A 12,979-nucleotide genomic window follows, 5' to 3' on the forward strand; every position below is an offset into this window, starting at 1 on the left:
TGAGGATTTGGACTCAGTATAAAGGAGACTTTATGGGAATAAAAAACCGCCAGGAGACAAAATGATTTTAAACTAATGTAAACAAGGGAGTGTAACAGGTGGGAGTCTTTCCTTAAGTGACACAATTAGAAATTCAGTCTTGTGGCCAATTGAAAGTTTTCATTACGAGTTAGTTGAGAAAGGAAATGACTCAGTACCTCTGAGGAGGGAGTGGAGACATGACCTCCAGATGAAACAGAGAATTGAAACCCAGATTTCAGCATTAGGGGGTGGGGCAGTGAATCTGGCAAGAGGACAATTCATTTTGTAAATAAAATTATTGGCTATTTATTGAACTGCCTCCTCTGGGTAAAGTTTTCCCATGTAGACAAGGAGCCATTGTTAAGTGACTTAAGGATGATATAGTTCTCTGTAGCGGGGGGGATGGGTTGGACAGTTGCATAAAGTCAGCAGTGAGAGGTGTAGTTTCAGGACAGATCCATTTGCTGAGGTGAGGGATTGACTCTAGTCCTCTGCCTCACATAGCACTGATGATGTGGCTTAGCATCATACGTCATAGGGTTAGAGCCTGGAGCATCTAAAGCATCCCTCTCAGTGAGAGGCAAGTGACCTGCCCAAGGTCATCCAGGTGGCAAGGATGTCACGGCTAAATCCTGTATCCTTGTTGATTTGCACTCAAACTTCTCTCTCTCTGCCCTTTTTTTGTGACTACATTTTATGATACTTGGAAGATTATTTGGGGGATATGGCAGTAGTTCCGTGAACAAACTTCCTGGGGAACTAAGAACCTTGGAACCAAGTTGTCCTGGGGGCATAGGTTGGGAAAAGCTTCCCGTTAGTTGGTCATGTGGTAGCTGAGAGACGGCCCCAGCCCCAGGACTTGACTAGTCAGCCGGGTCTCCCAAACTGTGACTGTGTGTGGCTTTTTCATGATTAAATGAGGGACCATCTTCATGGATACGAAAGTTCTTGTATCCCTTGCTCCATGCAGAACTGGGGGACCATATAGCCTATTTCACTGAAAGGCAAGAAAAAGGAAAGAAAGAGGGAAAAACAGAAGAAAGTGCTCCTTTTGATGGAGTTATAAAGGGATACTTACAGGAGAATTAATGGAACTGAGTGTTAGTGGTGGTGGTCATGGGTGACAGAGAGCCCTAACCTTCATGAGACAATGTCACTGTCTCGTAGATAATACATCTAGCATTTATATATAATAGTTTATTTTATAATATGAAACCTAGGTAATGGGGGCTTAATACTCTGAAAGGGAATCTGCTTTGGGGCTATGGCATTAGCAGCTGGTTATGGAGTTGTTTTCATCCTTAATATATTTAGCTCTGGGAAGTTGGCTGGGTATTCTGTATGTACTTTAGTGAAGAAGAGAAATTTATGAAGGCTGTAAAAAAAAAAAAGTGGGTGATTGAAAAGTTGGTGTGCTGAAGATACTCATGTCATGTGAATTTTTATGTTTGTGAATGTTGTTCTCCCTCTCTTTGGACAAATTTATGAGTTTATAAGTTTATATAATTTTTAAAAAATATTCATACTCTACTTTGGTGCTCTCATTTTCCTTCTCTTAAGTTTTTTATGTATTGTACTGATTTTCATTATTATCCAAAATTATCAGAGAAACAACATGGTACAGTTGAGAGAGCACTGGGCAAGGAACCAGGAGATCTGAGTTGAAATTCTATGCCTTTCATTTACTTTCTGTGTGAAATTCTTGGAGAAATCAAAATTTGTGAGTCTTGAGGTTTTTTTAATCTGTAAAATGGTGGAGTTGGACATGGTAGCCTCTTGGGTACCTTTGTTTTCAAACCTATGATCCTTTTAATTGGTTGGCAATATTAAAATTTCATTAGCAAACATTTATAAAACACTTGAACAATTATCACCACCTCCATTTTACAGATGAAGAAACAGACTGAGAGGTTTAGTGACTTTCCTAGCTGGGTCACTGAGCTCTGAAGTATCTGGGTCAGAATTTGAAGTCAGGTTCAGCTCTCTCTACTCATTAGAGTTGCCTAACTAGTTGCCTCACATTCTTAAATCACAGCTTTCTCCTAACTATCCAGTGGCTAAATTTTGTTCCATACTTACCTAGTGCATTGATGAAATCCCTATTTTTGAAGATGGGGGTTACAGAAATATGGATGGGGGTTAAAAACTTTCAGACCCAGTAGTGACATTAAAAGGAAAAGAAAGACACAGCAGTGATAGTACTGGGTCTGTATCCCAAGGAAATCAGAAAGGGAAAAGAACTCACATGTGCAAAAATGTTTGTAGGAGCCCTTTTTGTGGTGGCAAAGAATTGGAAAATGAGTAGATCATTTGGGGAATGACTGAACAAGTTGTGGTGCGTGAAGGTAATGGAATATTGTTCTATAAAAGATGATGAATAAGCTTTATTATAGATTATAGGATTATTAGGTATATTATATATACATACATAATATAGAATTATATAAGAATATACATATACATATATATATATATGTAGATATAGAATTATATATGTCATAGACTATAGAAAGACCTGGAAAGATTTACTTGAACCAATGCTGAGTGAAACAAGCAGAACCAGGAATACATTGTACATAGTAAGTGTAAGAATGTGCAATTATCAATTATAAAAGAATTGATTATTTTCAGTGGCTCATTGATCTAAGGCAATCCCAATAGACTTTGGACAGAAAATGCCATCTGCATCCAGAAAAAGAACTATGGAGATTGAATGTAAATCAGTACATGCTATGTTCACTTCTTTTTTCTGGATTTTTTTCTCTCCATGGTTTTTCTCTTTTGCTCTGATTTTTCTCTCCCATCATGATTCATAAAGTAATGTGTATTAAAAATTAATAAAATTTTTTAAAAAGGGAAAGACAGTATTTTCCTACACTCTTAGAATCCAGGAAAAGGTCCATGAGAAAGAATCAACATGTATCTAGGGGAAAGTGAATAGAGGTGAAGTAGCACTGGAAATGACCCAGGTTGGGGAAAAAGGAGAAGCAGTCATCCCCCTGATACTCCCAGGAGCCAGCTGCCAAAACAGATGGGAAGTCATATCTCTTGGGGATTCAGATAGGTTCTTGTGCTCAGAAAAAGCAGAGTATGTCAACATTTCAGGTGGAAGCACCAGAGAAATCAGGCTGATCTTCAAAGCGAGGAAGCTAACAAACTCCCACAAAAGTTAGTGCTTGAGGGAGTGGAAGAGGAAGTCGGCAATTTGGGTTTGGGATTGAGTCATCTGAGATGATTGCCTGTGTGGTTTGGTAGTCTGGGAGCAGAACCTGTATGCTGATGAAATTGTTGGGGAGGAGAAGGAAAAAAGAGGAGGAAAAGAATAAGGAGGAGAAGGCAGGAGGGAAAGAATCTTATTAATTCTGGTCAGCAGACAGATTGAAAGCATTAGGAAGACTGCCCACAGTTACAGCAGAGAGTGTATGTGTGTGGGGGGTGATTCATCTCGCCACTTTAGGAAAATCACCTGTTGGACACACTGTGGAGGGAATTCTTGGTCAAGCATGGATTGAACCTGTTGACCCCTGAGGTTCTGTTCACCTCCAGCATGCTTTTCCCTCTGTATATAATGAAAGGGTCAAGTGTTCAGCTCAAGGGAGGTAGTTGGTGCAAATGGGGTAAGGGTGAAATGGGGATAAGAGGCTGCGGTCAAGGAAGTTATTTATTTATATTCTGACCTATTGCCAACAAACGCTGACTTAATGAGTTTGAACCTCCTTTGTGTATTTTGGGTCGAGGGAACTTATCCATAAGCAAAGAAAGGAAAATGATTTTTTATGGGCTCAGACTCTTCCCATTGAGAGAACCTACCCCCTTGACTGTGGTTGGGCAGCCAAGAGAGCAGACCCCAATAAACGCTTCCATGTTTGGGAAGCTCAGTGTTCACTTGCTAGAAATCCGATGAATGAAAATGAAAACAAAGAGAAGAACCTTTCACTTGGAAGCATGTTATAAATTAGTAGATTGCTGAGTAATCTTAGTAATTTTTCTCACCCCTGCTGCTGATGGAGGTGACTGTGATGTTAATAATCTAGAAACTAATTGTTTCTCTTGTTTTAGTCACATAGAAAAAATCACCACATGGCAAGATCCTCGGAAGACGATGACTCAACCTTTAAACCACATGGCCCTCCATCCCGCGGCAGCTTCAACCCCAATGCCCCAGAGATCCATGGCGATGTCTCAACCCAACCTCGGTAAGTATCAGACCTTCGCCCTTTGACTTGGGAAAGGGGAGAGTGAGAGTTCCAGTGTAGCCCCAAGCCCTACGTTCCATGTGGCTGAAGGGGTCCAAGAAGAGTGCATTTCTCCTTTTCTACTTCTCCCTTTTCTCTCTTCATCCTTTCTCTGTAACTCTGGGACTAGGGATTTGTCACTTTCAGCAGTGATTGTGCTGACATCATACAGTATACTTAGTTTTACAGGACCTGTGAGAAAAATCAGTGCGTCTGGCTGAGTTCACATAGACCAAAGGAAAAGGGGGAGCTGAGACACTGCCTGGGAATTTAATCAGCGGACTCAGCCAAACTCTACAAATCAGGCTCCAGACTCCTTTATTTCTGAAGCAGGTGTCTCGTGCCTTTTCTACTGTTGCATCTATTTTCCTCTAACCCCCCAAATTTATAGATAATTGTTTCCCTTTTGCATAGTTTGCTTAATCATGACTCTAGAATAGCTAACTGAGAACAGAAAATATTTTCTGCTGATAATTTTTCAACAATAAAAACATACTTTTGTCTCCACCACCACCATCATCAGTGGGATTTTAAATAGAACCAATATTTCCAGGCTTCTTCAGTTGTCATCATTAATGATTAAAAGCCAAAAAGGTCATTTTCATTTTTTAGATGATAGTTTCATTTAGTCTCAGCAGCCCAATTTTCAAAAACCTCATATTAGATTTTCAGGAATGAAAAGAATAAAAATGGACGAGTTATTCCTGGATCTATTTTCCTGTTTCTGCAATGTAGCCAAAGGGAATATAAACTCAAATAGAACCCAAATTGGCCTAAGGTGAAAATCGAGCCCATTCTTCCAGGAAGTCTGGAGTTTTAATTTTGAAGGTTGCAGACATAAAATACAGCCAAAAAAGTAAAAGGCTAAGGAAGCAGTCCATACTGAGTCCTTATCTAGAAGCGAGATCAAGGAAAAATAATAACTAATGATTATACCAGCAGTGAGAAATCCAAATTCTCTTATAGTCACATGTCCGCAGTGTAGCCACCATTGTACAGAAACCAGATGCTAGTACTGGAATCCCAAGCTGCTAGTGCATGATGGTGAGTTGGAAGAGAGGGAGTTTTTACGTTGATTTAAAAAAAAAATTAGTTGACATTTACATAATATTTTTAGAAAAGCAAAACACTTCGTGAAAATTAACTGATTGGGTCCTCAGTACATCCCTATATGGTTGTAGAGAAGGAAACTGAGTCTCAGAGGAGCTTTGTGATTTGGCCACAGGAAACATGCTAGTGTCAGAAACAAAATTTGAACCCATCCCTCTGACTGATGTTGAGCATTCTCTTTGCTACTGTTTAGCACTATATGCTGCTCTCCCTACCTTCATTATTTATTTTAGAGCACAAAGGAGACTTAAACTTCAATTTGAACCTACCTAAATTGTGTGTATGTGTGTGTGTGTGTATAAATAATATAGTATAAAATTTATATATATAAAACTTATTTCTCTCTCCCTTATCATTGGGATGAGCACCAAAAAGAAACATCTACCATTTCATCATGATGGTCGTCGTCATCATCATCATCATCATCATCATCATCATCACATTTATATCATGCTTTAAGATTTCCAAAGTGCTTTCCATATGTGAATACATTTGATCCTCAGTGACTTTGTGATATTGGTCTCTTTTCATCTTCATTTTATACAGGAGGAAACTGAGGCAGAGAGAGGATAATTAACTTGCTTTAGTATCTGTGGCAGGATTTAAATTCAGATTTCCTTTCACCATGTCTTCTGCCATACCCATTGTGCTATCTAGTCCCCTGTCCTTGGGTTTTCCTAGCAAAGTTCATTGGTGGGGTATTTACTTGGCTTTGATGGTATGGACTATTCCACCATCCTGGGGAGAGCAGCAGATGTGCTCTAAGAATGGACATCTGAAGAAGAAACCTGAGTGACGTCCAAAGATTGGGAAATCATTTAGTGACTCACAATATGGGAATATCCATTGCTTCCCTCAGAGCATATCATTGCAAACTACAGCTGCCTGTTGGCTCACATTCTTTTTATATCAATCTTAAAATATATATATATATATATATATATATATGAAAAGGTAAAAAAGATCAGATCACTTTTCAAATTGGAATTTCAGCTGTTGAAGGCATCTTTGTAATGGAAAAAGGGAAGGGTTGAAATGACTGGGATGTCAAGAAAAAAGTATTAATAAAATGTGTTTTTAAAAAGAAGATGGCCTGGATCCATAAGCCCATCACATCCCCATTAAGCATGTGGGTGATAGATGTTCAAAATATAGAGGAATCCCTTTAAGACAGTGAAATTAGAGGGCAAGACTAATATGTCAACAGGTAGAGAGGCAGGTAATAATAATAATAATAATAATAATAGCTATCTTTTATGTGGTGTTTTCCTTATTGTCTTATTTGAGTTTTACAAAACATGGGAGGTAAGTACTCTTATTAACATGTGTGAGTTGTGGTGAATGTACAGCAACTTGTATTTGAGGTGGAGAGTGGATGGATGGAGAATGTGTTACTGGGAGATAAGAAGGAATTGGGTAAGGAGGATGTTCACAATCTTTGATCGAGTTTGGTCCAGATCATGTTATGCTGCCACTGGTCCTTTGCACCCAGGTTGCACTAGTGTGGGCAGCAGATGCCTGGATGAATTGTATTTGTTGTCGCCATGGCAGCAGATGCAAGGACATTTGTAGCTTGCACTACTGAGTAAGACACTGATGGCAAAGGCTAATTAAGTTGTGTTGGCCTTTGATTGCATTTCTTCAGTGTGGAACCAATCATTAGAGCTTGGAAGAGATCTTGAAAGCCATTAGCCAACCATTTGCACAAGTGGCAGAGCTAGAATTTGAATATGGTCTTCCTGACTCTGAATTCAGAGTGCCGAGCTATATACCCAACCACCTTCCCCAATGGCCTTTCCGGGGCTGGGATTTGAACTTAGCTCCTTTGTCAGGCTGCTGCCACATTACTCTTAAGTTTCTATTGTAAATCATCGTATGTATCTCAGAAGTATTGTGTTTGATGCTATTGGGACAGGTTTGCTTCCAAAACTGAATGGGTTTCCATTTGGACAAAAATATTTTCTATTTTTTTTCATTACTTTGATTGGGAATAGTGCCCTCTGGTGGAGATGTGAAGACTCTTTGTCTTCACATATCGTTTTAATCGAGGTACAATTGTTTTGAGGTTGCTCCCATTTATTACAGGTATGTTTTGCTCTACTCAGTGCGTATGTGCCTGAAAACTTGCTGCATCTTTTCAGATGCAAGATGGGAGCTTGTATTGAAAGGAGTAAAATGGCAAATTATTTTGCAAAATGAAGGTGGAAGTTTATAGCACCACGAGCTAAGTAACCACAGCTGTCTTTGTATGTTCCAGTCTCAGAGTCTGCATCTGCTTATTTTGAGAATGGGAGCTGTGGATGAGATAGTGGCTAACACCCGCTCCGATGCTAAGTCTTTATGTATGGTGCTCTGCCCCTGCCTAGATCAAAACCATTGCTCTTTTCCCATTTCCTTATAATTCTGGGGTCTTCCATTTTGTATTTGTCACACTCTGCTATATTTGTCTCTCATTCTGTTTCTTTAAGATCAAATGAAATACTGTCAAGACAGAGTTTGAACTTACCCAACGTTACTGCCCCAAAGTGATAAACGAAGTCTCAAATCTAGGTCTTCAGATATGAGTACAAACTATATATATAATACAATATAATATAAAATTATTATATATATTGACTTCTTTCTCCATGTCAGCTGTCTAAAAGCAAAATAAAAACAACCATTGTCAAAAATATAGGAGGTAACAGTGATGTGTCCGAGAGAGCTGAATCACGTCTTCTCTTCCACACACTTTGAGTTTGACTTTGGGCAAATCACTGAACCTCAGTTTCCTGATCTGTTAAATGGACCAGTTGGTCTGAGTGACCTCCAAAGTTCCTTCCAGCTAAAGATCTATGACCTTCTAATTGATTTAAATAGAATGGTAACCACCAAGGTCTCTTCCAACATTCTCCAATCCTGTATTTCTGGTACAAACATTTTACATACTCAGTAAAGCCTCATTCAACTGGCAACTGACTAGTTCTTGCCTCACTTCCTGTGTTCTCCCAAAAGGCATGTCATGGCACCAGTCTGGAAAGCTTGTCTCCCCGGGTTTTCAACTGCTTTGTTGAGCTGCTTGCTAGCCCACAGTCATCTTGCCCTCTGGTTCTCTTCCTTTTTACCTCACAAACTTGGGAGATAGGTGCTATTATTATCCCCATTTTGCAGATGAGTAAATCGAGATTGAGAAATTACATGATTTGCCTGAGTCACACAGTTCATAAGTTTCTTAGATGGGATTTTTTACTATGCTTTTTCTGACCTTATTCAGAAATCTATCTAATACACTGCTTAGCTGTTCCATTAGGAAGATGAAAAATGAAATGGAGTCAAGAAGCATTTATTAATTGCTTGTATTGTGTTGGGAACACCAGTAAGAAAGGCTATCCTTGATGTCAGAGAGACGACATTCTCATGGGGGAAGATGCAGAGAAAAGGAAGAATTTAGTCTAGGGGATGAAGGTACCTGGAAGGAGTGGTGATGGTGGAGGTGGGATAAGGGCTGGGCGAGTGTATTTGACAAAATCCCTGAAAGAAATTAGCCATTCAGTCTGAAGAGGAATGAAAACATGGGTGACCTGAACCTCTTCCTTACATGGTGGTTCTGGGAGTAAGCAGCCACTCAGAAGGAGAAGCTCCAAGGGCTGAGGGTACTTCCAATTCGAATAATCCATTGGTGAAGTGGATTTCCAAGCTTTCACATATGACATGGCAGACAAAGTTCTGTGGAGACTCAATGCTGCCTTGAGGAACATGAGCTGCATGAGGAAATAGGAGGCGAAAAGTTCCCAGAGACATCAAACTGTGCAAGCTGGCCACTTTTTGTAAGAGCAAAGCCCAATTTTTAAAAAAGTGAATGCTCATCGATGAAGGAGGTGCTGAACAAATTGTGATACATAAAAGGGACAAAACACAACAAAGATGAAGGGAGAATTCAAAGTGAAATGAGCTGGGTTGGAAGAATAATAAATTGTATATGCAATCACTACACTACATATACATGAAGTTAACATGAAAATGAATTGCAGTGTCTAGTCTAGGTCCAGAAGAACTGATGGTGGGACATTAATGTGTGAATGTATGAGGGGTGGTGGATACCGAAAACAGCATCCACCGAGAGGTGGCTTAGCCAGGCCTTTTGGATTTGCTGAAATGCTTTTCTGTTTATAGAAAGGGGTGGTTTTTTTTTTTTTTTTTTTTTTTTTTTTGACGGGGGGAGTAGGAAAGAGTTAAAGGGAAATAACTGTTGCATAAAGAAAATGACATGTGAATTAAATGACACATGAGATGAAGTAGAGAAGGCCCTTGGGGTATTAAATGACAATTATGATCTAGCCACCAAGCATCCTTGTGTTGACATCCATAATTGTGAAAACTATGACAGTGATCATCAGTACAGCTATTAACTCTTTCAATATAGATTAGTAATAAAGGGGTCACCTAAAACCACCACACCCAATATGCCTTGAAACTTGAGTATTTCCTACTCTTACAAAGTACATGCTCTGGAATGTGCGTGATATTCTCCCCTGTCTCTATCCCCACCCCTTTGTCTCTGTCTGTCTCTGTCTTTCTTTCGGTCTCTTTTTCTCTCTGTCTCTCTGACTCTGTCCTTCTTTGTGTATCTATTTCTATATCTCTCTTTCTCTATCTCTGTCTCTTCTGCCTCTCTCTTTCTTCTCTCTCTTCTTTCTTTCCTCTTCTCAACTGTTTCTTTTTCTTTCTTCTGTCTTGTCCCGTTCCCTCCCCTCTTCTTCTCTTCCTTTGTCTCCCTTCCTCTCCTCTCTACTTTCTTTTTCTCTCCTCTTCTCCTCTCTCTTCCCCTCCTTTCTTGTCCTCTCCCCTCTTCTCTTCTTCCCTCCTCTCTTTTCCCCTCTTTTCCCTTCCCCTCCCTTCTTCTTATTCTGTCTGTTTTCTTTCCCCTTTCCTCCCACTCACTACCTCTCTTCTCTCTGCTGTCTTTATCTCTCTGGCTCTGCCTCTCTGACTATCTCTCTTTGTGTCTCTTTCTCTTTCTCTATCTCTCTTCCTTTATCTCTCTTTCTTTTCTCTCTTCTTCCCTTCCTCTCCTCTACTATTTCTTTCTTCTGTCTAATGTTGTTCGCTCCCCTTCCTCTCCTTTCCTCTCCTCATTCTGTGTCCTCCCCTCTTCCCTCTCCCTCTCTGCCTCTCTTCCTCCCCTCTCTGTCTTTTATCTGCCTATTTCTCTCCTTAGAGAACTCCACTAAATATGACAATTTAAAATATCCCTGTATATTGAAATGTTTTGCCAAAAGAAAATAATGTGTTATTTTACCCTTCTGTGATAATCCAAGGATCACAAATCTTGGCCGGTCTGGCTCATGTCAGACATTGAACCAAGAAGTTTTTGGGAATGGGACTGCTGGTGTCTCAGCAAGCTTCATTGTGCCAACAACCTGCCAGACATCACAGGAAAAATAATAACTGGGTAACAAGTTAAATCCCCTTTGGCCAGAGTCTCTAAGAGATCTTTCTGGCAAAGTTCAGTTTCCACTTCTGTCTGTAGTATATTTTTAAATGCTGTAGGAATTATAGATAATATACACATATGTGTACATATATGCATATATATATTTTCCCTCTCTCCCTCTTTCTCTTTTGAAGATGTGCCACCAAAGGCCCACAGTATTCCAGGTCTGTACCCTGATCTGTACTTGAAATTGCAAACACATGTGTGTGTCTCGCTCTGCCTTTGGAGAAGAGATGGAAAATCAACTGCGTTGTTTAGCTGGCTGGCCTGTCTCCTAACCTCCCTCGAGCTATGTTTGAAGGGAAGTGTACAAAAACACTTAAAACATTTTTTATCAAAAGCAGAGAAAATAACTAAATCAGACCACAGACTAGTGTGGCTTAGAGCATATAGGAGCAGAGCAATAGGAGTTCATTGCAATTCAGACTCATACTTTGGGCTGTCTGCTCCCCTCTGCAGTTGTTTTTCTAACCAGAGTTTATGGCAGACACATCTGGCTTACTCCATTCTTTCCAGCTCTGTTTTTCTCACTGTCTTTTATTTTATTTTTTAATAAAAAATCCTGCAACTCCCTCTAACCCAAGGCAAGGAATACCTGTCTCCCCTTCCTCAATCCCTGCTCTTTGCCCCTAGAGGAGATGGTGCATCAAAGAGGGAATGGCAGATTTTGAGATTCAGTGGTTAAAAAGGGGATTTAGCAGGATGAGATGTCGAAGTATGGGGAAGATTTGATAATGATTTCTTCTTGGAACATTTGGAGGATCTGATTTGTTCCCCGCCAAAATTAAGTTCAGTTGGTTACCCACGTTCCTTGAGGGTCCCAGGACTCTCAGACTCAGTGAATTCCCATAGTCAGAGAGGTCATGATTTCTAATTTAGAGAAACTTACTGGAATGGAAATGAAGAAGATTAAAACCTTATTTATTCATTGGATTTACACATCCTTCTTCCTAGTTGTATTTCTTGAATCAATTAATTTAGTTTAAAAATATGAAATCAACTCAATTCAATGGCCATTTATTAAGCACTTACAGTGTTCCAGGTGTTGCCCAATGAGAATCGAAAGGAACAAGAAAGGGAAACATTTGTTAAATGCCATTTTAGGCCAGGTACCATGGTAAAGGCTTTATAAAAATTATCTTGTTTGATCCTCACAACAACTTTGGGAGGTAGGTATTTTTATTCCCATTTAACAATTGAGGAAGCAAAAACAAACAGAACTCTATGACTTGCTTACAGTTACACAGCTAATTGAAGTCTGAAGCCAAATTTGAATTCGCGTCGTCTTGAATCCAGGTCCAGTGTTCTATCCACTGTGTCATCTGCTGCATGACAGCTTTTTCCTTTAAAGAGCTCATATTCTATTGAGACTAAAAATACAGATACAGAAAATTGCCTATAAAATATAGATAGCTCCCTATTGTCCTAGGACCAAATAGAAAATGCTCTGTTTGGCCTTCAAAGATCTTTATAACCTAGCCCTCTCTCACCTTTCTAGTCTTCTTATATTTTATTGTCCTTATTTGGGTATTGTCCTTATTATTATACCTTATCCTGTATACTTTATTCCCTAACACATACTGGCTTCCAGGCTATTCTGTGAACAAGACACCATATTACTTAGTATTTTCTCCATCTGTCCACAATGCCTGAAAATATTTTCACTCTTCTACCCTAACTCCTGACCTCCCTGGCTTCCTTTAAAGCCCAAGTAAAAATCATGTTCTACAGGAAGCCTTCTCCAGCTCTCTTAATTGTAGTTCCTTCCCTTTGTTAATTGTTTCCTACTTTTCCTGTATATAGCTAGTTTTGTACATTAGATTGTAAGCTCTTTGAGGGCAGGAGCTTTCTTTTGCTTCTTTTTTATATCCTTTGCACTTAGCACGATTCCTGGCACATAGTAAATATTTATTTGTATCTCTATCTCTATTTTGATATCTATGCTTATGTCTGTGTCTATAATTGTAGCAATGTTAGCTGGGATGGGGAGGCAGGAATAAGTGCAATGTGCCTATTGGCAGTTGTACTGAAATTTGAAGGAAACTATGGATTTTATGAAATTCTTGATCTTTTTTAAAAAAAAAAACACCTTTGACCACTGACCCTTCCTTTTACTGGAATTTGCCCCCTCACTTCTTTT

The 12,979-nt window shown here is 39.4% G+C and overlaps 1 protein-coding gene across 1 annotated transcript in view; it reads left to right on the forward strand.

Moving 5' to 3' along the window:
* The window catches only part of WWTR1 (WW domain containing transcription regulator 1), a 163,758-nt gene that overhangs the window by 100,226 nt on the left and 50,553 nt on the right, over nucleotides 1–12,979 (forward strand). The window contains exon 2 of the mRNA XM_051983292.1: nucleotides 4,081–4,217. Coding sequence (XP_051839252.1) covers nucleotides 4,081–4,217 — 137 coding nt within the window. The remainder of the gene's footprint in view (nucleotides 1–4,080; nucleotides 4,218–12,979) is intronic.

Source organism: Antechinus flavipes, chromosome 3 (assembly GCF_016432865.1).
Source record: "Antechinus flavipes isolate AdamAnt ecotype Samford, QLD, Australia chromosome 3, AdamAnt_v2, whole genome shotgun sequence".
Lineage (NCBI taxonomy): Eukaryota > Metazoa > Chordata > Mammalia > Dasyuromorphia > Dasyuridae > Antechinus > Antechinus flavipes.